At 51.6% G+C, this 26,278-nt stretch overlaps 10 protein-coding genes across 10 annotated transcripts; 6 read left to right on the top strand and 4 right to left on the bottom strand.

Moving 5' to 3' along the window:
- Positions 1-615: 615 nt before the first annotated feature.
- Positions 616-2,326, bottom strand: P170DRAFT_440165 (DUF500-domain-containing protein). Its single transcript, XM_024850012.1, has 3 exons — positions 1,970-2,326; positions 1,815-1,918; positions 616-1,754 (listed from the first exon to the last, which is right to left on the bottom strand). The coding sequence occupies exons 1-3, from the start codon at positions 2,010-2,012 to the stop codon at positions 777-779; spliced, it is 1,125 nt and encodes a 374-aa protein (XP_024700295.1). The 5' UTR covers positions 2,013-2,326; the 3' UTR covers positions 616-776.
- Positions 2,327-2,566: 240 nt separating this feature from the next.
- P170DRAFT_415889 (putative aromatic-L-amino-acid decarboxylase) lies at positions 2,567-4,572 on the bottom strand. Its single transcript, XM_024847089.1, has 3 exons — positions 4,311-4,572; positions 3,327-4,257; positions 2,567-3,273 (listed from the first exon to the last, which is right to left on the bottom strand). The coding sequence occupies exons 1-3, from the start codon at positions 4,357-4,359 to the stop codon at positions 2,718-2,720; spliced, it is 1,536 nt and encodes a 511-aa protein (XP_024700296.1). The 5' UTR covers positions 4,360-4,572; the 3' UTR covers positions 2,567-2,717.
- A 1,280-nt stretch (positions 4,573-5,852) lies between these two features.
- On the top strand, positions 5,853-8,270 carry P170DRAFT_458593 (uncharacterized protein; the record flags this gene model as incomplete). The annotated part of the gene is made up of 4 exons (XM_024851806.1): positions 5,853-6,257; positions 6,319-6,327; positions 6,379-7,358; positions 7,425-8,270. 4 exons carry the CDS (start codon positions 5,853-5,855, stop codon positions 8,239-8,241), a joined length of 2,211 nt encoding a protein of 736 aa, XP_024700297.1. The 3' UTR covers positions 8,242-8,270.
- A 538-nt stretch (positions 8,271-8,808) lies between these two features.
- On the top strand, positions 8,809-9,690 carry P170DRAFT_440169 (DUF427 domain-containing protein). Its single transcript, XM_024850013.1, has 4 exons — positions 8,809-8,964; positions 9,030-9,135; positions 9,197-9,277; positions 9,331-9,690. The coding sequence occupies exons 1-4, from the start codon at positions 8,884-8,886 to the stop codon at positions 9,360-9,362; spliced, it is 300 nt and encodes a 99-aa protein (XP_024700298.1). The 5' UTR covers positions 8,809-8,883; the 3' UTR covers positions 9,363-9,690.
- Positions 9,577-11,792, bottom strand: P170DRAFT_365972 (Zn(II)2Cys6 transcription factor; the record flags this gene model as incomplete). Its single annotated transcript, XM_024844737.1, has 2 exons — positions 9,577-10,651; positions 10,708-11,792. The coding sequence occupies 2 exons, from the start codon at positions 11,790-11,792 to the stop codon at positions 9,577-9,579; spliced, it is 2,160 nt and encodes a 719-aa protein (XP_024700299.1).
- A 482-nt stretch (positions 11,793-12,274) lies between these two features.
- P170DRAFT_391521 (MCT family MFS transporter) lies at positions 12,275-14,183 on the top strand. Its single transcript, XM_024845943.1, has 5 exons — positions 12,275-12,429; positions 12,491-12,707; positions 12,763-13,524; positions 13,593-13,690; positions 13,763-14,183. Exons 1-5 carry the CDS (start codon positions 12,377-12,379, stop codon positions 13,914-13,916), a joined length of 1,284 nt encoding a protein of 427 aa, XP_024700300.1. The 5' UTR covers positions 12,275-12,376; the 3' UTR covers positions 13,917-14,183.
- Positions 14,184-14,974: 791 nt separating this feature from the next.
- P170DRAFT_467627 (flavin monoamine oxidase family protein) lies at positions 14,975-17,454 on the top strand. The gene is made up of 2 exons (XM_024852488.1): positions 14,975-17,090; positions 17,138-17,454. The coding sequence occupies exons 1-2, from the start codon at positions 15,317-15,319 to the stop codon at positions 17,419-17,421; spliced, it is 2,058 nt and encodes a 685-aa protein (XP_024700301.1). The 5' UTR covers positions 14,975-15,316; the 3' UTR covers positions 17,422-17,454.
- Positions 17,455-18,854: 1,400 nt separating this feature from the next.
- Positions 18,855-21,284, top strand: P170DRAFT_415900 (extracellular metalloproteinase). Its single transcript, XM_024847090.1, has 5 exons — positions 18,855-19,367; positions 19,416-19,810; positions 19,859-20,409; positions 20,465-20,879; positions 20,953-21,284. The coding sequence occupies exons 1-5, from the start codon at positions 19,014-19,016 to the stop codon at positions 21,137-21,139; spliced, it is 1,902 nt and encodes a 633-aa protein (XP_024700302.1). The 5' UTR covers positions 18,855-19,013; the 3' UTR covers positions 21,140-21,284.
- A 444-nt stretch (positions 21,285-21,728) lies between these two features.
- P170DRAFT_450046 (carbon-nitrogen hydrolase family protein) lies at positions 21,729-23,048 on the bottom strand (the record flags this gene model as incomplete). Its single annotated transcript, XM_024851089.1, has 5 exons — positions 21,729-21,908; positions 21,958-22,002; positions 22,053-22,265; positions 22,358-22,848; positions 22,901-23,048. 5 exons carry the CDS (start codon positions 23,046-23,048, stop codon positions 21,729-21,731), a joined length of 1,077 nt encoding a protein of 358 aa, XP_024700303.1.
- A 2,344-nt stretch (positions 23,049-25,392) lies between these two features.
- P170DRAFT_479533 (putative short-chain dehydrogenase/oxidoreductase) lies at positions 25,393-26,267 on the top strand (the record flags this gene model as incomplete). Its single annotated transcript, XM_024853692.1, has 2 exons — positions 25,393-25,596; positions 25,659-26,267. The coding sequence occupies 2 exons, from the start codon at positions 25,393-25,395 to the stop codon at positions 26,265-26,267; spliced, it is 813 nt and encodes a 270-aa protein (XP_024700304.1).
- Between the last annotated feature and the right edge of the window lie 11 nt (positions 26,268-26,278).

Consider the following 26,278-nt stretch of genomic DNA (forward strand, 5'->3'; position numbering starts at 1 on the left):
CTGGACCTTCCCTCCCCCGTGGGGGGTTCGAGTCCGAGTCATGGAACCGTCAAAGAAACAGTAAACAAAACACGGAGTACTCCGGGGTGCGAGAACTCAGATAAGTGGACATTGGGGGTATAGAATTTTGATTTTTAATAGTCGGGGGGTCGAAAGTGGAGGGTTGGTGCCGTTTGGGTTAGAGCTTTCTTGACCGCCACTGTGCAGGACTGTCAGGACTCAGGACTGCAGGTTCTGTGTTGGGTTTTGGACTTTTGTTAACTCCGACGGCTGGTTAGCTTACTCTTAGGTAGCAGCTACTAGCTAGCTGGTTGGTGTGGCTGGCGCTAGGCTGGATGGAGTTAGGGGGTGGTTACCTAGGTTTGCTGTTTGGGTGTCTTTGGTGATGTTTGGTTGTGGTGCTAGGAAGTCGGTATAATGTTTTTGGGGGACTTGTGGTGGATTAGTCTGTAAAAGAGAAATTTGGGGAGTATAATTCTTGGAGGAGTTGCTGGGGAAATAGCGTTTTATGTGGTATTTTTCGTTTGATTTCAACCGGAGTTAATGTATCAACCATCTGGGTGCTATTTCATGTACCCATGGTCAGTTGGTAAAGAGTCGGGGTATGCAGGTGTTGCTGGATTGAAAATGGGATATAATTCAAGTATGTACAATCTGAAGGTAGTCTATATACAATGTTTTTTTGTCCTGGGTGGCGAATGGAAATACCAGTCGAGACCTTGTGATGGACATGCGATGCACCTATTCCGCCGGAAAAGTGGGAATACCACACTCGCTCAGGCGTTGATTGTGAATGCTGCAGGACGTTCTTCGTGTGGTCCATTATTGCTTGCAGCTGCCTTCTCCGTGGGTTCAGCTGGAGACGTGGATTCTGGCGATGGTTGGACAGTGGGCTCCGCATCTTGTGCTCCTGGTGACTGTCCAGAATCCTGCCGTAATGGCTTCCTTGAAGGCTTCTCGGACACGCTTGCCGGGAGCCCTGCCACCGAAGACAGTACAACGGGCTCTGAAGATAGCTCGGCCGGCTGCGGTGTACAAGGCGTCCCATCGAGCTCCGTTACAATGCCTAAATCTCTCACGTTCCCGTGGCGGGGAGACGGAGTCGGTGACAGATCACCTCGACCCGAATCAACAGGCAGCTCAGACGGCGGCTGAGCCTCCGCACGCGCCGACAGTTCAACCACGCCATCAGGCTGAGAAATTTCACGAGTGACCGGGACCTCACGGGACTCCATCTCCGCCGGGGGATCGAACACCTTATGGCCTAGGACGCGCATCAAGGACTGCGTCGCGTCCGGGAGAGGGACCTCCCCGCGAAGCAACTGGTCCGCGGTGACCTTTGTCTTGTAGAACTTCCGATTCGCGGATTTGCGCTCGATCAGCATCCCGCCCTCCACCGTTACCCCGCCATACATGCCCACCGTCTTGGAGTAGCTAAACATAGAAGCCAGACCGTTCGTGCTGGCGCCGCCGGAGACTTCGGCGCTGCGCCCGAACGGCCCGAACGCGATGGAGATGTTCCCGCTCAGCGTGAGACTCCCTGTGCGGGAGAACGTGCGCAGGGCGCGCTCGTTCAGAATGAAGACGAAATCCGTCAACTCGATGCCGAACTGGCCGCCGAAACCGACTCCGGCCGTTGCGACGGCTGACGGCGCCGACCAGCTGCCGTCCTCGAGTCGGGCGGTCAGAATGCCCGAGCCGACTCGGGCTGATCCTAGAAAGCCGGCTCGGATGACGGTGATAATAGCGAGACCCTGGTTTGTGGTTAGTTGGTTGGCTTGTTGGTTGGGGATAGGAGTTTTAGGTGGTAGTACCTTGGCTTCGCCGAGGAAGCGCGTCGGCATTTCCTTGCCCGGGCTGCCTGTAAAGGAGCCATCGATGAACGATTCTAGAATCTGTCGGGCCTTAAGGCATTCGCCTGTCGCAGCGTTAACTTTATTTGAAAACCAAACACACGATCGGAACTTACTGTGAAGCGATGCGGGCAACGGATTGTGCATATTTCGTGGCATGTTGGCGCGGGGTTTTACCAACCTTAGTCAAGAACCATTGGCAGGAAGAAAAAGGGTCTTGATAACAGTGGAGAATAAAAATTTGGACTGTCGACGGGGATAATATGTTGGGAAGGGGAGAGAGTCCAACGGGTTAACACGAGCTTTTGCCCCCATGTGGCGCCGAGTCAGCCTTGCTAGTGGCCGCGTCGTAAATCACCGTTGAGCCTTGCGCAACGCTTGAGGAGGCTTATACGGGCCAGTGTCACGTTTTGTGTGCGATCATAGGTTGAAACCAAGTGCTGCCTGAATTGTCACATTCTTGTCGACGTTTCAGAGTTCCTCAAGGGGTTGCACGGAAATACTCCGTGGGAAGCATCTCGAGAAACGGTCACGAAGGATGGACTAGCTTCGCGACTTCGCCACTTTGGTTCGCGCTAGCTTGATCCTGAGATGATCTGCCTCCTTTCTTGGTCTTCCGTTCACACACCTTAAGGCTATTCATATCTTGATTGGACTGCTAGCGAAATCAGAAGGTAGGCATGAATTATATCAAGGAAATAGGTGCGAGGAAAATTCGCGAAAGTCTGTTAGGGAAATCTTTCAAATGACATTTTTTCATAGCAAATCAATCATAAGGCATGCACCAACAATCTAAACGTGTAATATATATCTAGACTCACGGCATCAAACAAAATTTATGCAAAGTTTATGCATGCATCATCTCTATTGTTGCAAAACCTCCTCCGTTGTCCGGACGAGAATCTCAAAAGCCCGACGGATATACTTCTCGTCAGCTTGTTCGTTTGAGCTGACCACGCGGATGGAGTAAACACCCGCAATCACAGTCGAAGTAATAAAGATCTCTCCACGCGAGTTGATCAGCTCATAAACCTCCTTGGTCAACGCGTTTGCCTTCTCGTCAGGCTGGGTGATAGACGACTCTCCGTTCGTGACAGCGGCACTCGGGTTCTTGACTCGCAGTACGGTCAGACAGAAGGCGGGTTTGGTGACGATCTCGAAAAGGTCGGATCGGCTGCAGACCAGATCGGTGAACACTTCGCCGATTTTAATGGTCCGGCGGATAAAGGCCTTCATCCCGTTCAGACCGTAGCTGCGCACGACAAACCAAATCTTGAGCGCACGGAATCGTCGTCCGAGCGAGATGGACCAGTTCCGGTAATCGATGACTGTTCCGGCGTCAGAGTATGGGTTGCGCAAGTAAGCGGGTGTAATGTCGAGGGCATCAGTGAGATCATTCCGGTTCCGAACGAACAGGAGACTGTTTAAACATTAGCAAGTCATAAATCCAGCAAATTGTATTGGACAGCATACCTAGCGTCGAAGTTCACAAGTAGCCACTTGTGCATGTTCATGTTGAAGCTGTCCACACCCTCTGCAAAGTCTTTGGCAATATACTGCCATTCATCGGCCACCAGAGCCGCACCGGCATAGGCAGCATCAATGTGGACCCAGATCTTCTGCCACGACGGCTTCTCTCGCAAAACAGCCTTGATCTCGGCAAAGCGATCAAGAGCACACGAGTTCGTTGTGCCCATCCCAAGCGTGATATAGTAAGGCGTGAGATTGTCCTTGTCGCACTGCTCCAACACGGCTCGCAAGCCCTCGCCAGTCATCTCCATGTTATCTTCCAATCTCGCAGTGACGCTGCGAAACCGGGTTCCGGCGATCAGAGCGCCCTTAGCAGTACTGCTGTGCGCTTGGTTGCTTGCCAGCGCAACCAGCCTCGGTCGCAGATCCATCAATCGGTCCTCAAATTCGACCGTACCTTCCTTCAAGCCTTCGGCGCGTACTTGCTCATACACACGTCGCTCCCGGGCGGCAATCATCACAGTGGCAATGGTGTCGCTAGCAGTCACCTGAATGACACCACCTCCGCGATTCTCGGACGTGCTCAGGAAGCACTCGGGAAGCCCCAGAGCCTGCGCCATCCAGTCCATGACAATCGTCTCCAGCTCCGTGCAGGCCGGCGAGCAGAGCCAGTTGAACGCCGGAGCCGTGAAAGCCGCAGAGTACATTTCACCCAGGATGCTGGGATAGGTGACGGTGGCCGGGAAGAACGCCATGAAGTTAGGCGACTGCCAGTGCGTCAACCCCGGCTTGATCTTGTTCTCGATGTCGGCCTGAATCTGCGACCATTCTTCCGGCTCCTCGGGTGGATTCTCAGGAATCAAGGGACGCAGGTACCCAGGTTCGACCGTGGGCACGACGCGCTGCGATGGCAGGCCGTCAAAGTAATTGATGACTGTCGTCTCATTAGTATTGTCATTTTAGATGAAAAATTCTCGATTGACTGACTGTCATCTATGGCTGAGTGAGCCGCCGTTCTGAATTGGTCTCGATCCATTTGTCGATTTTTGCCGGTAGTCGGAAACTTCCGAGAATGTGGGATGCACTCAATTTGCCTTCAGGGGTAGGTTTAGGAGCGCCAAAACTCTGGAGGTAACTGAGAATGCTGATGTCTGAGGGTAGATGGCAACAGGACGATCAGAGCGCCAATTTATATTTGGCTCGAGAAGCGACAGATACCGGTCAAGGGATGACAAGGGGAGGAAGGAAGCTGATGAATGGATGGCGCATCAAAACTTGTCATGTCAAAGGGCGTGTCAATTCCGAGATTCCGCGATTCCGCACTGCCTACGTGCCTCAGGCACCAAATGTCAGGATTTGATAACGTTCATTTGGCTTGATTGGTTCGGCCCTCGGAAAATGAACTCGGGTTTTCTGCTGCATCGTTTTTTTCATTGGCGGCGGATAATTCTGAGCTTCTCCTCTGTTGGCTTTACTTCGACGAATGCCATTTTACATTGTTTGTTGGCCGATTGTTCTTGAACATCCAAAGTAGTAGAGTCTTCCGTAAAGATATTTCAATTACTAAGGAAAGCTATAGGGTGCGAAAATAATACCCTTATAGGAGCTTTATCAAGATACCAGGTAGAACTCTTCACTCTTTCTACGACACATTAGTCTATTTGATCTTAGCATTTCTATCGCTCCTATGTTGTCGGACGTGTTCTAGTATCAGTAATAGACAACACTATAAACATAAGCAAACTAATCACAATACTAGACATAGGTGTTGAACCTCAAAAGAGAAGAGAGGAACGAAGGATATTTATATAATTTCTGTATATCATCTACTTCAACATATAATCTATCCATAAGTTATCCTAGTCGATAATCTAGGGCTTCACATCAAGCATAATAGAATAGAATAAAAGACACCTTGTACACTGCTTAAATCCCTCGCGCGAAAAGGTATTTTTCTTTTCCTTTTTTATTAGCACCCCATTGACTAGTTTATAGAAAAAGATTGAATTAGACCAACACCAGAGGGCAATCCATTGTCGCAATGTTCAGGATAAGGCTGAAACTCACTGGAGATCGTCAACATTTCCAAGGCTGGTGGGAGTGCTACAGCCTTGCGGACAAACCGGCGAGCGTGCTTTGTCCCCCGCCAACTTCTCTCGACTACACCAGGAGATAGGATCAAGCTTGCTTTTAAATCATATTTGGATGCTAAATGCCTTGACAGACCCGGTCTGCAAAAGATCTCAAACACTCGGCCTTTCAGGGAATGAAATTGCATGACCCCAGAATCCCAGAATCCCGAGCAGGCTGAGGCTGTTACATTCGCCCCCACCTAGTTAATCAAGTTTTGACTACTCCGTAGATCTATACTCCTTTAGCCTCCAGCCGTGAAGCCTTACTGTGTAGATCTCCGCCTTGCGCAACTCTTGGGTTCTCTTTTTTACCCGTTCATGTCTACATTTTTTAGCCTCTGGTCCGGTCGCGTTGGAAGGAAAGCTTTTCCAGCTATAAATAGGAACTATCGAGAGAATGACCAATGATGACTCACTGGGCGAGAACATTGAGCTATTGCATGTGCCTAAGCACTATCGAAGCTCCGACGGTCTGATTCATCCCGCATCCGAAGACAACTCCGAGGCAGGAACACAAAATGATGACCTAGAAGAGAATAATGAACAGAATCAGAATCCAGGCAAGAACAAAGGGCTCTTCGAAGGATGGAAATTCACTATCTTTCTGGCTTTCACATCGAGTGTTGTGGTATTGTTGTTTAATGTCGCGTTTCTGTTGTTCACAACCATCCGGACCCAAATGGGCCAAGACGCCGCGCTGGCAAGAGGAAATTGCGACAGAGTACACCGACTCAGTACTGGACTACACTGGATGATTAACGCACTGAGTACGATTCTCCTCGCCTCTAGTAATTTTGGAATGGTATGACAGACGATGTTCCTTGTCGCGCGTTAGAGATGGACAAGCTAACTCTCTCGACTAGCAAGTCCTAGTCGCCCCGACGAGAAAAGACATCGATCGAGCTCATGGACAACGCCGGTAGCTTGACATCGGGGTGCCGAGCATAGGCAATCTATTCCGTGTATCATTTCATCGCACACTATTATGGTTTTGCTTATCATTGTCGTCGCTTCCACTGCATGTGTTCTATAACTCCGCAGTCTACTACCAAACTGCTGTCCCCGCCTATGACATATTTGTTGGACCGGGCTCCCTAGGTCAGATGGATCTGTCAGATGTTCATCTGATTAATCAAACCATGGACTCCGGAATAGGCGATTCCCTCCAAGAGCTCTTTTATGCGGCAAAGAACGGGACCTTGAAACACCTGGACAGCGCGGCCTGCGTCACAGCCTTTGGTCAGACCTACCAGACGTCATACGGTCGACTTCTCTTGGTATCCGAAAACGAATCAAATAGTGGGTACTCTCTCATATATACAAATCCGGTATATCGACCAGACTCCTCGGCTTCCGTTGGAGCTGGAAACGGAGCGGTTTCTGCCTATCCATGGATATGTCCCAGGGCCATTGACTGTCGGACCAAGGGGGCTTCCCCGGTTCATAAACTGGCAGAACATAACGCTTGGAACGTGAGTGTTCAAACAGGCTTTGAGACCTCTTACGATGAATCGAACGTTGTAGTTAGGCACTATCAGGTTGAATACTGTCTCGCGGAGCCCATACCGGAGAATTGCAAGTTGCAGTATTCTGTGCCTTTGATAGGCATCACAGTTGCATGCAACTTTGTGAAAGCATGTATACTTCTCTATATTTGGATTGGGATGAAGGAAGCTCCCATATTAACTGTGGGCGATGCAATCGCGTCTTTCCTCCGTCGGCCGGATCCCTATTCGAAGGGTATGTGTTTGCCGTCTGACGAAACCGGAGTATATATACCTCCCATTCGAGCGACGCCTCATGCACTCCAACACAGCAAATTGCGCCACCCCGTGTCGTATTCTGGCAAGCGGAATCATTGGGGCTCTGCTATCTCTAGTCGCTGGGGTTTCTTTATCTTCTTGTAAGTTCTGCTCTTCTGCGGAGCCAAACGCCTTGCCATGAAGACTGAGCTAAGGATGTTATTCAGTTGGATGGTCTCCTTCGTGGTCTGTATTATGTTGCTTTTTATATCAATTGCCGGGCTGAGCAGAAGCGCCGGGGAAGTTCTGAAAGGGAAGCTCGGGGCTATTTCTTCGGAAACGATTTTCGGTGTCGAGAGTTCCGGCCACAGCCTCGTGGCCAGCTCTTTCATCGCCAACTTACCGCAGCTCATATTCTCATTCCTCTACGTTGCCTATAACAGTCTTTTGACCTCCATGTGCCTCGCCGCTGAATGGAGCGGCTTCGGAAACCGTCGCAAAGGACTGCGCGTTTCGCATAGCCCAAAGCTATCTCAGCGGAGTAACTATTTTCTTTCGATCCCGTATCGATATGCGATACCGCTGATTACTACCTCTGCAATCTTGCATTGGCTCGGCTCGGAAAGCCTTTTCGTGATCGCCGTCGAGGCCTACGATACGAAAATGCAAAAGGACCCTTCGCACGATCTATTCGCGTGTGGATACTCGCCGGTTGCGATTATCAGCGGAGTCTCGGTTGCAATTGTCATGTTTACGTGCTTGATAGTGCTTAGTCTTCGGAGGTTTGAGTCGGCAATGCCCGTGGCCGCGAGCTGCAGTTTAGCCATTGCTGCGGCGTGCCATCCACGATGTAATCCTAACGAGGGGTCAGCGGGACCAGATGCTGTGGATGCTGTAAAGGAGATGGATTCTGAATGTGAAGATGAAGAGATGGAGGTATTGCCTGTTAAATGGGGTGCTGTCGAAGTTTCTGGGCCCGTGGGGCATTGCTGCTTTACTTCTGGTGAGGTTTATCCGCTTGAGGAAGGGAAGAAATATCAATGAGTATGTGGCCAGGTACGATATTTGCGAGCAAAACATAATAGAAATGCAATAGAACCCTTTTAGTTCGTCTCGTATATGGAAAGAGAGCCTGAAGCTTTTGAGAACATAAGCACCAGTAGTGCAACTAAAGCTGGGCCCCAGTTATAATCAAGGGCCTTATATCCGTACTTGAAAGACTATCTGGGCTATCACTTCATTATATGCGTGAATTAGGCAGAGAACATCATTTTGTAATCTGGCACCATGGACTGCTTTGTATTACCACGTTGCTACTATAATTCCCACGCCCTCACTTGCCTAAGTAGGTGAAGCGCTAACCAGATCTAGTATTTAGTGCCTTATGGCCTTATCAGCGTGCACTTAGGAGCGTAGCAATAGCGAGCGAGGCGTGGCTGTAGAAATTTCCGAATCTCTAATGCAACAATTGAACGGCTACAATGCATGTTTATCTAAAACAGACTGGATAATGACCGAATTCATCCAGAAAGTAGATGAAAACAAAGTAGCCTACAAATACTAGACCGACTCATGCAACGTTCTGTTCGCCGGGATCCCCGCACCTGACCTCTACCGTTGACCTCATCTTCCCCTCTTTCTGCTCCCACCTCTCCTGCGCAGCCCTTGAGAACTATTTCCATCAACATGCCTCTCGCCAAAGCTATCGCCCAAGGAACAGTCCTCGCTGAATCGCCCACCTGGGAGACTGTTGAGGGAAACGTTTATGTATCTCCGCCTGTTCCTGGCCTGCGTGAAGCAGTAGATAGGTTCTAATCTTGCTTACGAGATAGTTCCCCCCGTCAGCACTGAAGGATAGATCCCAGTTCGTGGAAACGGACTTGACCACGTACTGTCCGTGGAAAGGGACTGCGTCGTACTATTCGATTGCCATCGGAGGTAAGGACGATGCGGCAGTGGGGTTTGGTTGGAGCTGACATGGTCTCTATTGCCTGTCTAGATGAAACACTTTCCAATGCAGCGTGGTACTATCCGACGCCGTATGACGCTGCCTTGAATATCAAGGATCACATTGCGTTTTGTAGGTGGAGTTTCCCTTTGGTGGTGATAGAAATCGCTGACAGATGATGGCAGACAAGACAAAGGTTGAAGTAGTAGTTGAATAACCATCTCGCCAATACGTCGGTATTCGAGACCGAAGCACAGTGTAATGAACGGGTTGGGCGATATGGGTGACAAGGTTGTTGCATAGTCATCGTTGAAGTTTCGGGGAGCAGGAGTGGGGCTTTCGTTAAGTGTAGCTTTATGAGATATTGGACGAAGGAACAGGGTATTTTCCCAATATCAAAGGACGGAGGCTTTCAGACTCTGATGATATAATCATCCACAAGGCACTGTCGCGCTGGTCAGCTCGGTCAACAGTCCCGTCCAGTCTGTGTCTTCAAAAGTGTAGTTGTAGCCGTTCTCGAGAAACTCCGACCATATATCTTCGAGTTGCCGCTCATCGCCATCAACATATTGATTTGTGTTTGACTTTGGAGCATCCTCCCACGTAGTAGCTATTGGCTGATCTCTCGGCTCCGAGGGAGCGACCGGCTGTGCCGGATCTTCAGCCGTAGGCCCTAGGACTGGCGATGAAGGCTGGTCTGGCTGCGACCCACCAGGGACCGCCAATTTACCATTTTTCCAATGCTTCTGGAGGATGTTCATCATAGCTTGGATCCCTTCCTTAACTAAGCAAGACGATTGCTGCGCTTTGCTCAAAATGCGACAGGCATCGAGGACCTCCTCTTTGCGTTTCTCAGCGAGGATATCATCCCAATTGAAACAAACATCGAGTAGCAAAATGACAGCAGCCATGAACATGTGGTGCATCACCGACCAGACGACAGAGCTTGGCGGAGTGAACTTGGGCTGCTCTTCGTCCATCATCCTCTTAATCTCGAGGACTTTGCGAGCAGACTGAAGACAGACAACGTGGGAATAGGAATAGGTTGGATCACGCGCACCACGAATGAAGAACTGACGGTGCAGGCGGCAGATGCGTGAGAAGTAGGCCTGCTGCAAAACACACCTCTGCCATGCCAAGGTAGGCCGCTCTTTATAAAGCTTGGCAAACCGACGTCTTGAGCCCGGATCCAGTCGGAAGAATTCAGGAACTTCCGATAACGCTTGATGCATTTTTCGATCAAGCTCGAGGATCTTGGAATAATCAATCTCAAGGCCATTGAGCTGTTCGTAAGCCATGGTGTCTACTATGTCGCGACATGCGAAAGCGAGTTTCAGGCGCTCCAGGGCGAAAGACATGTCCGTAGGCACGGAGCTTGGTAAAGGCGCAAGACCGGGGTCCTTCTCAAGAGCTGCATCGTCGACATTGATTGGTTGAATCACGCTCATATGTTGGGGGTAGACTTGATACGTCCACTCCTGAGGCCCGCTCAGAAACCCCAGAAACCTAGAATAACGGAGAATGAGCGGATATGATCGAATGTCACTGCAGCGAACACTCACCATTCATTGCTTGTGATATCCCACCAGAGTCTCCTTTTTATCTCAACCTCAACAGGATCGACTCTATTTTGCTCCCTCTCGTCGCGGAATCTAGGGGAGTCGATGCAATGCAACATAAGGCTTTTTGCCTGGCTGATGATGCTACCATGAACAAAGAAAGCACTGACCGACGCATGTGAGCTCATGTTGCAAGCATAATGTGCTACAATCATGGTCGCTTGGAGGCCCTCGATTGTTGGAGACGCGGCGTGATTGTTTTGGATCAAAGCGGCACCCGTCAAAAATGTGAATTCCTGACAGCAGATGTCCGAGTAAGGCGATGATTCAGAAGACAATTGCATATATAAAGAGCTGGCGGTGATGCTGAATAATAGTGCCAGATGACCGAGGTTTACCGGTGAGCCTCGTTCGATGCACTCGTAGACACCGTTGATCAGTGCCTCTGCCCGCGTTAGAATAATAATGTGATACAAGTAGTCAACATATTTTGCATAGTATCGGAATAGCGCCGCTGCTTCCTGTTTTGTAGGCACAAACTGAATCAGATTGATCGTCGCCGGATTCTCATTTGAAGCATTCCAGTCGCGGGTAGGCAACGAGAAGTGAGCCCCCGAAGGAGAATTTGGACTGCCTATTGACAAGAGGCCCCTCTTCATGGTTTCTTCAAAGTCATCCTTCAGCCATCTCGGTGCAGCTGTGGGCACTCGAGCTCCCATATGTATGTTCTCCAGCAGATCAGCGGTCACCGCCGATTCCCTGCTGTGCCGTGGCTGCTGTTGCAGCTGGCGAACCGGAGCGGACGAAGGAGAAAATTCAACAAAGGACTGAGGTTGAGCTGTGACAACCGAGTGATTTGAGCGATCGCTTTTCTGAATCTCGTAGTGTGCTGTATGGTCACTCGACTGAGAAATGGGGAAGCCGAGGCCGTAGCTGCATGTTAGCCCGCGACTGGCACAGCTCGCACATGGCTGTAGTCGATTACACTTGAGCTTCTTCCGTCTACATGATTCACAAGAAACCGGATCCTGTCTGGCCCGACGTTTTGGGGCCGAGTCAGGATGCTCACACGAGTCATTCCGTTTCATGCTGGCTGTTGACGCGATGAGAGCGGAAGGCCGAGAGTCGCTGGGCCGCCTGGCCGGAGTCTCCGCGGACTGGGTCACGTGCCACCGTGCGGTCATGGCCGCCGGTGGTTTGCTGTGCTTGTCCATCGGGGCTTGTGGAGGAGGTGAAAATGCAAGAGAGTAATGTCAGAGTAGGTTCGAAAGCATAGACTGCAGCAGATGTTTTCTCCGGGGTCTGCCATCCCTTTTGAGGATGGAATATGGTCCCGAGACCTTCTCGGAGTATCCGCGGGCACTCCGGTCGGAGCCACCATCGGGAACAAGTATGCGTACGGCGGATGCTGGCATTCCTCACGACCCCTTCCTTTCCTGCACGTTGACTTCGACCGGAATCTCCGTGGCCCAAACCCAGCACGACATGCCAAAATTTGATTCTTCCGGCTATAAAGGGGCCTTTTGGTCGTCGCAATCCCCACCATGAAATAAATACTTGAAATCGTACAAGACGAGGCAGGTTCAACAGAGGACAAAACGCGTCTTTCTCTGAGCATTCCGACAGAGACAACAAAGCTCTTTTTTCTCTCGAGGTCTTGCTGTTTCGAAAGATGGGCAAACAAGATGACCCAGCGGTGGTTCAAAAACCACCCAGCGAATACACGTTTGTCTCGCCCTTGCTTCTGGGTTAGAGATGTCAACTCATCAACTAACTCTTCTTCTAGGCGGCGCGCATGGCTAGTCATTGTAGGAGCATCCCTTGGAGCATTCTGCTCGGTCGGCTTTATGAACTCGTTTGGTCTCTTTGAAGCACACTATGCAACAGATCAGCTAGCCAACGAATCACAATCGACCATCGCATGGCTGGGTGCCATCGCCATATTTTTCATTTTTTCAGTATCGGTTATATCTGGTGCGATACAGGATGTATTGGGTCCCAGGGTGGGTGACTTCGCAACTAACCTATGTTTATGGCTGAAGCTAACTCTACCCGCAGCTGCCCATGATCATCGGGGCTGTGGGAATGGTTTTCGCCTTAATGATGACCTCATTGTGTAAGGAATTTTACCAGTTCCTCCTAGCCCAAGGTGTTCTACTCGGGATCTCAATGGCATTGCTGGTCTGTCCCATGCTTGGTCTTGTCGGCCAATACATCAAGGTCAAACGCGGTCTGGCATTGGGGATTGTGATTTCCGGCTCCTCCTTGGGGGGTGTAATCTGGCCCATTGTCATCAACCAGCTGCTCAAAAAGCCCAATGTCGGGTTCGGTTGGACCATGCGAATCGTCGGGTTCATCATGATGCCTCTTCTGGCTCTGTGCTGTCTCTGGTGTCGTCCACCACTTGAGACTCCCTCGCCGACAGCACACCAGCCCAACGCCGATGACAGCGAGTCTCAAGAACAGAAAGCCGACCCCCAGAAAACAGACTATTCCTTCCTCCGAACACCCACCGTGATTCTCACCTGCGTGGCTTTCTTCATCATCTACTTCGGAATGTTCTCGCCCTTCTTCTACACAACCTCGTACTCGCTCGAAAAAGGCTTCTCCGATGATTTATCGTTCTACACCACTTGCATCATCAACGGCGCCTCTTTCTTCGGCCGCCTCATCCCCGGAATCCTCGCAGACCGCTACGGCAGGTTCAACTGCTGCTTCGTTGCTACTTTCTTCTCCGGGATCATTGCGCTGTGCTGGACCAAGGCGACATCCGTTGCCGGACTGGTTGTTTTCTCCGCTGCGTATGGATTTAGCTCCGGCGTAAGTAGCATCGTCTCGGACACATTCCAATCCAAATCCTCTGCGAACAAGAATCTCACAGTTTCTAGGGCATTCTCTCCCTCCAACAAGCCTGCGCCATACAGATCTCCACGCCACGCACGATCGGCCTCACGATCGGTGTCGTCATGGCGTCTACGTCTCTCTCGTATGTATCTCCCCTCCCACTTCCAAAAGCACCGCTACAAGCTCAAACTAATTCTCTTTTCTTCCATAACAGAGCAATGGCCGGCGTCCCCATTAGCGGCGAACTCGTCGCGAAATACGGCTACCTGTCCCTCTCGATCTACTCGGGTGTCAGTCTGCTTCTGGGCAGTCTTCTTCTCATCACGGCGCGAATGGCACAAAGCACGAAGCTGTACGCTGCTGTTTGAGATCGTAGTCTGGAGTATAGATGGAACAATAGACTGATGTTCGATTATGCACTGACGGGCCCAAGCAAGGAGGTGCGGAAGGTGACTGCGGCTGCGGGATATGTCAGCTTACTGTAACGTTCCACCACCTTTGAGACGAACGGTTCATGCTTCCTCGAGGTACTTTTACTTTGCCGAGACAAAGCAATATGTTATATGCTCGCATGTGTATATTCATGTGAGACTGGATGGGAAGACGAGGTGGGAGTTTGCTTCCCCACATACTAGATTAATGCAACTATAGACTCTCTGCTCCGTGGAATTTCGGACCTCTTGCATCTTGCATGAAAGTAATATCTTAGCGTCATCAGACCTCGTGGAATATACCCCGAAAGAGCAATCCCAGAAAACCCACCAACAGAGGAACGGTCATCGCAGCCGTAGCCGTAGTCGTCTAAACCACCGAATGCGATCCAAGTCTCGGAAAAACAAGGATAAAAACCAAAGAAAAGAAATCCCCTCCCTTGTCTTATCACTATCAGTCCCCGACCTGGCAGATAACACGAGTCCACGCCCTGTGTTTGACCACTGATAAGGAATCGCATTACCCTCCACCGCCCGAATGTGGGGATGATAAAGCAAACAACGCTACGGAGCAGCCTAAATCTTATGCCAAGAACATTGCGGCCCGCGTCCGTCCACGTTCAAGATTCGATGGATTTCCAACGCGCAATGCTCCATTTCATGTGTCCCGTCTTTGATCCGTTGGAAAGCCTTGTGAGTTGCCTATTTGGGCCATTGATAAGGGCTCTCGGGATATCCGGCGAATCGTCAATCGATACCCCCCGTGGGTCGATCCATGCGAAGTAGCGATGCCGACGTTGGCTTTGGTTCGAAGCGGGGGATTTATTCTCGGAGTGTCGATTTGTCCCCCGGACGTGTGGAGCGCTGATACCTATCAAGTGCGTGTGGCGTTGGAGAAACTATGCAGTAGCCTGATTGAAGCTGGGGACTGGAGCCGGAGTCGGGGGATGAGTGGCTCTGCCGAGCTTTCGGTTGAAGTCGCTGCCACTCGCAAGCTCAGATAAGAGCAGGGAGAGATAAGTATAGGTGAGTCACGATACGAGACGTGGTGTCTGCCTGCTAGAATATTGTTTGTCGGAGTCGGAGAGCCGGAGTGTTCGGAGAGTTGGTTCAAGGGTTCCTTTCGAGCATTTACGTAAAGATGCCATTGTGGTGTTGATAGATACGAGGTCGGGGGTTCGTATCATACCTGGAGGTTGTTTGTTGATTGGAAATTAGGACGATGGCACCGGTGAGGTTGCCAGACCGACTTTGGCATGTGTTAAAGCGGTCTATAAAAGACCCGAAGAAGCAGGGAAGATGAATCTCGGGAGACATCATCAGTTTTCTTTTGAGCCATGGCGCCGACAATGAAGCATATACTGCGACTTCTTCCGACCCTAGGGCTCTCCAGCATCAGCTCGGCGGCCGCTGTCTATAAGCAAAACGACTTGCTTCGCTTCCACGTTCCCTCCGACATCACTGCCGACTCGGTCCATAACATCCACTTGGAATTCCTGGACGACAGTCTTCATGGTGATGTTCAACTTGTTTATGGCGACTGCGAGATTTCCGGTACCTCTGAAGGTCACCATGAGATCGGTACCATGACCATCAAGCGCGACACATATCCCGAGCGGTTCGTATGGGCCACGCCATCCGACGCGCCACACTTGCATTGTTTGCACGCATTTTCCGGTTCCTCATTGATCGGACGCTCCGAACCAATCTCTGTGGCCACCCCAATTGCTCGTCGGGAGAGTATCGCAGATGTCGCGGATGCCATGGGTCCGTGGTTTGACGGTGTCGCGTATATGAATGGAAAGGAACCGGGTAAGGCGGTCGTGAGCAAAGCCAAAAATGCATCCGTTGCCATCGTCGGTGGAGGAATGGCCGGGTTGCTGACAAGTTTATTGCTGGAATCCGTGGGGATGCACAATTGGCATATCATCGAATCCTCGAACCGTGTCGGGGGTCGAATCCGCACCAAGTACCTCAACAACACCAGCCCCGACCAGTATCAGTACCAGGAGATGGGTCCCATGCGCTTCCCTGTCAGCATCACATATGCCGAGACCAACGAGACTTTCGATATTCAGGACCATAAGATGGTCTTCCAGCTAGCCGACGTGTTGAACAAGATGAATGCTGAGGAGCATCCTGAGCTCAGTGTCGACTTCATTCCGTTTGTTCAAAAGAACCCAAACACTCCCATCTCCAGTGGAGGCAACCGTCTCCCCAATGGCCGGATCCCGACTGCAGGACAGGTGGACGCAGACCCTGCGCTGTCATACACCGCGGCATCATCCAATGCGACGGCTGCTGCCGATGCCGAGGCCGGCTTTTACAAATACACCGAAGAAAAGGACGTTAAAATGATGAAGAAGGTAGCTTCGAACTTGTTCCGCGCCCACAAAGCTGCTGTGGAAAATGGACTGCTTGACTGGTCCGAAGAGGCTTATCTCCGGTACGCCCTGAAATACGACGCAAACATCAGCGATTATGTTGGCGGCATCAGCGCGACTCCGATCTGGGGTGACTTTTATGAGAACGTCTATTTCGAAGCAACCAAGTGGCGCACCATCGACAAGGGTTTGGAATCTCTTCCCCGCGCATTCTGGCCCCACGTCGCAGACAAGACCACCCTAGGACGCAAGGTTGAGGGTCTCTCGTACAACGCCACGACCGAGAAGATCTCCGTCAATTGGCGAGAGGATCCTCTACAAATGGTCCCCGAAAGCGAAGAGTATGACTATGCCGTGGTCGCAGCGCCCTTCAGCAAGGTCCGACTATGGGATCTACCGCGGTACTCGTCCCTTCTCAGTCGCGCAATCTCCGGTCTGAACTATTCCCCGTCCTGCAAGATGGCTCTGCACTATGAGACGAGATTCTGGGAACACCAGGAGAACCCCATCTATGGAGGATGCGGTACTGTGGACGTTCCCGGCGTCGGCAATGTCTGCTATCCTTCGTTCAACATCAACGGCACTGGACCGGGTGTTATCCTCGCATCGTATATCAGCGGCACTCCGGCTCGCTCGACCGCGTCATTGAGCACTGAGGATCATATCGCTCTTGTGCAGCGCGCCATGGTCGAGGTCCATGGGCCAATTGCCGCTGAGCAGTTCACCGGTATGTGGGCACCCGTTCTTCCCCTGTTAACAAGCCACTAACGAACCCACTAGGAGTCTATGACCGACAATGCTGGGAAGTCGACGAGCACCAGGCTGGCGCTTGGGCCTCTCCTTTGGCCGGGCAGCAACAGCTGTACCTCCCGGCGTATTACCAGACCGAGATGAAAACGATTTTCATCGGTGAGCACACCAGCTACACCCACGCCTGGATCTTCTCCGCACTGGACTCGGCTGTCCGCGGAACCACTCAGCTTCTCTTGGATCTCGGATTGGTGGATGAAGCCAAGAGCGTTGTGAAAACCTGGATGGGACGATGGATCAAGGTCTAGGTTATATGCAAGGTGCTGTCATGAATCATGCTTAGGAGATGACTGTAAATAATGTTGGTGTTAGAATATGTGTGATGATGAATTATGGACTTTACATACTTTTTAGGGGCTGACGATGCTCCTCAGGAACCATTAAATGAAGCGATAATTCTCTAATCCATTCATGAATCCTGTCCTGGAGTTGAAAGAAGAGAGAAAATGTGCAGAACGCCTGTGGAAATGCCATAAGGAAGATGGCGTCATCGCCTACCACGATTGGGTGACTGGCCTCCTTATCGATCTTCTGCGTGGACTGAGATGCATTCCGCTTGATAACCCATTGGTTTACTTTCCAAGTACACCTCTGTGGAATTATTGTGAACTCTCTAATACACTTCGACCACGTACAACAACAATAATAACTCTCATCAAAATGACTTCGCTCACTGTCTCCAGGTAAGACACTCCCAATGTCCAGATACCCCACATGACTAAAGGAGAGATGCATCACGTTCCTGAAAAAGACGCAGGAGTCAGACCGTCCCACATCCAATCAGACAGCACGGATCTATCGCAATGCCCTGCAGTCAGGGGCCTCCGGCGTTGGGCGGAGTCCAGTGCGGTGCTCCAATCAACCAGGAGAACCCCTGTCGACGGTGCCACTCGGCGCATCTGCACATCGTCAGGACCGCAGAGGATTCGCCGCGTTGATAACAGCAAAACCACGCGGTCTCTCTGTACGTCGCACAGCATTTGACAGCAAGTCATCTTGCCACCTCGCCTGTGATTTCTGGATTCTGGCAAACACGGATGCCTACCACATGTTTCGGGTCGTCGCAGGTCTTCTCCCCGCTTTCAGCTGAAAAAGACAGAATCCGCGGGGGTCGATATGGGAGCTAGACTAGCGTGTCCTGAACCCCTCCATGTAACCCAAGAATTCGCCAAGATGCTTCTTTAATCAGGCCGACGGACGGCCTTGTGTCTCGTTCACGGCGATTGGCTGGCCCCATGCAGTCTCCGGCAGTTATTTCTCGCGTTCTATAAGGGTCCGCAGCTTTTGGGTTAAGTTCAATATAAATGTCTTGGTCTGTACCCCTGCCAGGATTCCTCTGCGGGTTCTGCATGAAGTCTACCCGGAGACCCGACGGCCAATATCATTCACATTGGTCTTGCTTCCCGGACAGTCCCCCTACTCCGTATACTGGGTGCAGAAAACACCGCGGGCGGATGCCTTCCTCAGCTGATCCCCCTATCCGGAGGCGCATGGAGATGGGGACGGCGTGATCAATGTAATGTAACTGTCTCGGAGATGAGAAGAGGGGAACCTGCAGCTTATCGTTTGGAACGCATCTGAACGGAAGTCGATGGGGGATAGTGGCGGATGGTCTCGGACTGGAGTGAATTGATGTTCCTCACCGTCGAAGGATGCGGTATAAATAGAGCCTGAGGAGACCACAACACCGTGACTTTCTCTTCTACACTCTGTCCTTCTTTTCCTCTCCTCCTATCTCCCACCCTCTTCTCTCGTTCCCTTCAGCACCTCTTCTTTCCCTGAGGTTGCGCTTCTGGTCACATTCGTTCCTATCTCAAGTTCATCACCTGCATCCACCACCATGCGCAACTTGCTTCTTGGGGCGATCGCCCTTCCTCTCGCTGCTCTCGCACACCCTGCCCATCAGACAAATGCCCTCACCCGTCGTACCGTCGACTTGAGTGCTTTCCGCTTGGTGTCCCAGGCCAAGTACGTCGATTCGGATGACGCTGTTACCGATGCCCCATCTTCGCTCGGCGGTTTCCAAGAGCAGAGCTACGTTGAGACTGCGACTCAGCTCGTCAAGTCCATCGCGTCCGACGCCGAGTTCCGTGTCGTCGACGATCACTACGTCGGTGACAATGGAGTTGCTCACGTCCACTTCCGTCAGACTGCTCACGGCATTGACATTGACAATGCGGACTTTAACGTCAACGTAAGTTCTGCTATCTCTCTTTCCGATTCCAAGCTAATTCGTTTGCAGATCGGAAAAGACGGAAAGGTCTTCTCCTACGGAAACTCTTTCTACACTGGCGAGATCCCCAAGGCCAATCCGTTGACCAAGCGTGATTTCTCGGACCCGACTGCCGCGCTGAAGGGTGCTTCCAACACTCTGAAGCTTTCCATTGCCGTGGACACCGTTTCGACCGAGTCGACCGAGGAGAAGGAGTCCTACGTCTTCAAGGGCACCTCCGGTGCTGTCTCTGACCCCAAGGCCAAGCTCGTTTACTTCGTGAAGCCCGATGGCAAGCTCGCTCTCAGCTGGAGAGTGGAAACCGACATCGAGGACAACTGGCTCCTGTCGTATGTCGATGCCAACAGCGAGGAGACTGTTCACGGTGTCGTTGACTACGTTGCTGAGGCGGACTACCAAGTCTAGTATGTTCTCGAACCTATACAAATAAATTCAAACGCTGACAATCACAGCGCATGGGGTCTCAATGATCCGACCGAAGGATCCCGAACCACTATCAGTAACCCCTGGGATCTCAGTGCATCTCAGTACACCTGGATCAGTGACGGAAACACCAACTACACCACCACTCGTGGCAACAACGGCATTGCCCAGTCCAACCCCAGCGGAGGATCCAGCTACCTGAACAACTACCGCCCCAGCAGCTCATCGCTCAAGTTCACTTACCCCTACACCACCAGCTCCACTCCCCCATCCTCTTACATCGATGCCTCCATCACCCAGCTGTTCTACACCGCCAACACCTACCACGACCTGCTGTACGTTCTGGGCTTCACCGAGAGGGCCGGTAACTTCGAGTACAACAACGGCGGCAAGGGCGGTCTCGGAAACGACTACGTGATCCTCAACGCCCAGGACGGCTCTGGCACCAACAACGCCAACTTCGCTACTCCTCCCGACGGACAGCCCGGACGTATGCGCATGTACGTCTGGACCCAGTCCACCCCTTACCGTGACGGCTCTTTCGAGTCGGGCATCGTCATCCACGAATACACTCACGGTCGTAAGTCTCTCAGCCCATCTCCACCATCCCCAACCCAGCTAATCCTCCCATCCAGTCTCCAACCGTCTCACCGGTGGTCCCTCCAACTCCGCCTGCCTCAGCTCCTTCGAATCCGGCGGCATGGGCGAAGGATGGGGTGACTTCATGGCGACCGCCATCCGCCTGAAGTCCGCCGACACCCGCTCCAAGAACTACCCCATGGGCGCGTGGGCCGCCAACCAGGCCGCCGGCATCCGCGCATACCCCTACTCGACCTCAACCAGCACCAACCCTCTCACCTACACCAGCGTCAACGGCATGACCTCCGTGCACGCCGCCGGTACCGTCTGGGCCACCATGCTCTACGAAGTGCTGTGGAACCTGATCGACAAGCACGGCAAGAACGACGCCCCTCGTCCCACCTTCGAGGACGGCATTCCCACCGACGGCAAGTACCTGACCATGAAGTTGGTCATTGACGGAATGGCTCTGTAAGTCCCCTTCCCCATCCCGCAAACCCCAATGCCCCAAATCCATAACCCAGCACATTAACAACCCACCCAGCCAACCCTGCAACCCCAACTTCGTTCAGGCCCGTGACGCCATCCTGGACGCCGACGCCGCTCTGACCGGCGGCGTCAACAAGTGCGAGATCTGGAAGGGTTTCGCGAAGCGCGGTCTCGGCTCCGGCGCTCGATACAGCTCTACCAGCCGGACTGCCAGCACGACCATCCCTTCGGGTGTGTGCTAGACTAGACTTTCTCTTACGGAGTCCAGGTTCATAGCCATAGTTACGCTACTTAGTACGTAGCCAGAGCTGCATCCTTCATGTCCATGATTCATTCCTACTGTGATTTATGATATTTAATCCTCCAATCCAAGGGAGAGAACAAAACTGAATGTTAATCGAATGAAATATTTTCTATGTATCTTTGTAGTTTTCTGTCTGTTCTTGATTTAGTAAGTTTATTGCGCGTAGTCTGATCGATCAGCGAACCGTCAGTCCGAATCCACGGTTCAGTCAGGACAAGGACGGGTCTAAAGGTAAAGTTTAATTTGTTTTCAAGATCAAGACGAAGATGAGATGCTAGACTTTTTCGCCTCGAGCGCATTCTCATTTGTAAATCCGAATTGTCAATCCACCCAAGAAAATAGGAGAGAGAGAGAGAGAGAAAGAAAAAAAAAATATAACAAAGAGCAGCGATTCATTCCAAGCTACCTAAAGTATTTCCAAGTCTAATATACATTTCATCTAAAGATTCTCCATCTAGACACGTGCCCCATCCATGCCACCGCACGAATAGACTACCTAGCCAAGGCACCGTGATTTCAGAAAGGGTTTACTCCTCCTGCTCCGGGACAGCCGACTTCTTCGCATCCAGCGACTCGGACAGGCCGACGCGGTCCACGGTCCGAGTGTACTTGACGCCGCCGTTGATGCGGTCCTCCTCGACGACCAGGTTCTTGCGGTTGCCGTCGACCAGGAGACGGATGAGGTCGGGGCGCATGTAGTGGCCGCCCTGGTTGGTATTAGCTTGGGTTCTGCATGCCAGGGGATGGGGGACGTACAAAGTCGGCAAGGGACTTGGTGAGGTGGATTTCGTCGAGGTCGATCTATGTTTAGTTGTTAGTCTTCTGTTGAGAGAAAGGGACGGGGTACATACGTCAACATAGAGCAGACCCTGGAAGTCGACGTCCGGGTGAGGAACCAGGTTCTGGCCGTCGGGCGCGAAGATGCGACCGTGGCCGTTGTAGATGTTGGGGTCCTCGAGCTCCTTGCCCGGGGGCGTGTTCAGCTTGATGCCCTCGGCGGTGATGGTCTGCCAGGGGGCGAGGGTGTAGGTGCCGGTTTCGATGGCGTAGGCGGGCGTGACGAGCTGGAAGCGCGAAAAGGCCTTATTAGCTGAGTGTATTCAAACATTTCCCCTTACTCAGAGGGATAATGTGATGGCAAAAGGGGAGGACATACATCGGCGTTGGCCTCGGCCACGTTAGTGTATGGGTCCGGGTACTTGAGGGTCTGCTTTCCAGGGTACAAGGGCCAGGCGGCGACGTGGACCTGCTCGCCCAGGGAAGCGGCGTAGGCCTTCATGAAGGGGTTCATGTTCTCCCAGCAGTTGAGGTGGCCGATGCGACCGATGTCAGTCTGCATGACGGATTCGGTGGTGTCGCCGGTGCCGTCGCCGAAGACGAGGCGCTCGACGTGGGTGGCGCGGATCTTGCGACGGTGGTTGATGATGTCGCCGGACGGGGAGATCATCACCTGCGTGGTGTACAGACTGGCCAGGTCGACTTCGGAGTAGCCCAGCGAGACGTAGATCTTGTTGTTGCGGGCGGCCTCGCGGATGCGGCGCATCTCGTCGGAGTCCGAGGGCAGACTGTTCTCGCGGTACTTCTTCAGCAGAGGGAGGCTCTCCTGGTAGTTGACCTTCCACATCCAGTAGGGGTATCCGGGGATCCCTGTTCTTGTTAGTTTGTGTGGCTTTTGAGTGGTAGGTGACGAAGGACTTACAGAGCTCAGGGAAGGCAATGAACTTGCAGCCATTGGCACCGGCCTCGTTGATCCAGTGGATGGTTCGACGGACGGATTCTTCGAGGTTGAACCATCCAGGCTCGGCGTTGACGGCGGCAGCCTTGTACTTCTTGAGGACGGGGGCCATGATGAAGATTGGTGGTGAGGTGGAAGGTGGAAGATAGAGAAAGTGAGAATTGAAGATTCTTGAATTGACTCTGAGAGTTGAGCTGATTGCAGTGAATGAAGCCTCCAGAGACTGCAACTTCCCCCCTCTTTATACCTGTCCATTCCCTCCCTGGTCAACGTGCATCACGTCTCGGATCTCAATTCCATGCGTCCCAATCTCAGTCCACCCGGGCGCTCTCGGAAACGGTCTCTGCATGAACGGCCTGCCTCACTCGACTCGCCGCAGTCAACAAGCAGAGCCCAGGGACCGGGATGCGAGCACGCAGTGGAGCAGGACTACTAATCACGGTCTCTGCTTCGCAATGCCTTATCGCTGGCGCAGTCACCACGCAGGACCTGGCAGAAACGGGTCGGGGAAGGGCATGGCGTGATGCACGCCGGGATTTGAGGGAGAGGGGAAGATGCATTTAATCTCCATCTACGGCGTCGGGGGATTTTCTGTTTAGTCTGCAGATCGCATGAGTGGGTCTGGTGAGGGAAACGTTGGAAACGGCGATGCAAATCCCGGTGCCTCACGGGCTCTTCTTATGTCAGCTGTCGGCCGGGTTGCTGGTTTCATCATCTGCTCGGCATTGGTGCCAAAGCCCGTGGATTTGCTCGTTTATGTGGTCTTGAGCTATGGGAGCTCAGGTTCTTCATGGCTCTTTCTTTGGGGTTGGCTTTGTCTGGTCTTTGATGTTCCTCTCAGTACACTGGTGAGATCTCTACTACGTGGGATCTTCCAAAAAATTTCAAGTATTTCTTGTTTTGGCATTTGGCTTCGCTTTGTTTCGATATAAGACCTAACCTAGATGATAAATTCCTTATTATAGAGTGCAAGGTCCAGGATTATGACTCCTTTCGCCGATCGGCGATTCTACATGGATAATTATACCTTGGCTGTACATACTCCGTAGACCACGATCGCCACGATCGATCGATTCGTTTATCCAATCATTTCGCACAGATAGACCAACACAAAGTACTGAATCAACCGGTGGTCTTAGCCCTTTTACTGAGCACCTAGAATAATTGAGAAGGGTGCATAAAAATAATCAAAAGTAATAAATCAGATCCTCTAGACAACTAATTCAGCCGCCAACACTTCTCCTGCGCACGCAGGAAAGCTGTGATAGAGAACTGATTAATTAATTGAACCGAAATTCTTCCGCAGTATACTCGACAAGGAGAGGCAATTGGCAAGTTCTCCGAATAATCTACGGTGATCAATCGCAAGAGGCGATTCAATGCCGTTGTTTACGGTGGCCATTTTAGATATATATAACGCCTCCGATACTAGCCTGTTCGCCAGGAAATCTGAAGATCACACCAAATGCTAGGAGGAAATCGTTTCAAGAGATAACGAAACTGATCACGAAAGTTTCTTCCTCCAAGCAAGCATTATATATATTGTCTCGATCATCTCAGATCAGTAAAAACATCCACGTCTAGTCGCTGGACACATAGCTCAAAGTTTCGGATAGAGATGGAGGTAGGCAGACAGCTTAGTCTAAATAGCGTAAATAAATCAACTGCTGTCATATTTACCTCGCGACTTAGTACAAATGTAACCATGTAACCCACCGTCTCCAAGTTTTAATGACCTCTTTTATATCGCTAAGCAATAGCCACGTCGTCTTGATCTACTGCGTATAAAAAGACTGGAATTCTCGTAATGATTGAATTCGAAATAAATGAATACGAGCGAGGCTTCAAAGGCTAACTAAATCGGTCGAAATAGCTTCAAACTCCCAGACATCGAAATGCCCATGTGACAGGCAATCAGTGAAATAAGTTTTGATTTAAGGAGGAATAGGAAGTAAGCAATCGAGATAATGCTTATCCAATACCAAGCCATCTGTTCTAGACAGAGTACCGTACTCTTATTCCATCCGCATTGTTCGCATTCGCAGACCGTCCTCCGACATGCCAAACCCCACCCAGACCAACATCGTTTCTTCTAGAACCCCTTTTTCAAAGCGCCGACATGCTTGATAATCAGCCTCGAGGTAGCAGCACCGAAAAAAGGTCTTCCAAAGCAATGCGCAAACTTTTCGCCGCTGAAGCCAGAAAGTAGGGCAGTGTTCAGGCCCACAGGCATCAACATCCGTACTCCACATTTTGCCTGTTCCGGTTTAGTCTCCGCAGGGCACATGACGTCGACACGAGCGAGAAGTCGAAGAAAAGAGCAGAGATTGGAGATGGCGAGGATTCTGAAGGGCTATAAATATGAGGGTTTCACCGGGTCTTGAGAGAAGAGTTCTGCTGTGTTGTTCATCGGATTGAGATTTGTCTGGAAATTCTTTTGAACGAATATACGCATCATGTCTTTCGAATACAAGAAAGTGTTGGTCATCGGTGCCACCTCCGGGATTGGCCAGGCATTGGCGGCGAAGCTCGTGGAGAATGGCGTCTCAGTGATCGTGTCTGGTCGGAGACAGGAGAACCTGAATGAATTCGTGCAGAAGTACGGAGGCGACGAGAAGAAGGTGCAGGCGAAGGTGTTCGACGCTTTGAAGCTGGACCAGGTGAGTTCTCCCATGCATATCTGACGAAAATGACAAGCAAGCTAACATAAGGATCTATGTAGATCCCGCAATTCGCCTCCGAAGTCATCGCCAGTAACCCCGACCTTGACTGCATCTTCATCAACTCCGGCATCCAGCGTGCCTTTGACTTCGCAGCCCCCGAGTCCGTCGATATGGATATCTTCGAGCAGGAATTGACGACCAACTATACCTCCGCTGTGCACCTGACCAAGGCGTTCCTGCCTCATTTGCAGAGCCAAGCCTCGAAGACGGCGATCGCTTTCACGAGTTCTCAGATGGCGCTGGTGCCGATGATGCGGTGCCCGAATTACGGGGCCTCCAAGGCAGCGTTGCATCATTTCATCCTGGCACTGCGCACGCAGGTGCAGAGCGGACCGGGTGATGTGAAGATCGTGGAGATTTTCCCGCCGGCCGTGCAGACGGAATTGCATGATACCAAGCACCAGCCGGATTTGAAGGACGGTCATCTGATCGGGATGCCGCTGGAGGATTTCACAGATGAGACGTGGGGGAAGCTGTGCCAGGGCGATGATCAAATCCCAGTCGGACCGGCGAGAGGCATTTTCGAGGCATTTGAGATTAAAAGGCAGGAGATGTATCATCAGATGACGGAGCTGCTGTCGGGTTTGCTAAAGCAGTTCCTCCGATAGGTGCCTATGTA

The sequence above is a fragment of the Aspergillus steynii genome (assembly GCF_002849105.1).
Source record: "Aspergillus steynii IBT 23096 chromosome Unknown P170scaffold_8, whole genome shotgun sequence".
NCBI lineage: Eukaryota > Fungi > Ascomycota > Eurotiomycetes > Eurotiales > Aspergillaceae > Aspergillus > Aspergillus steynii.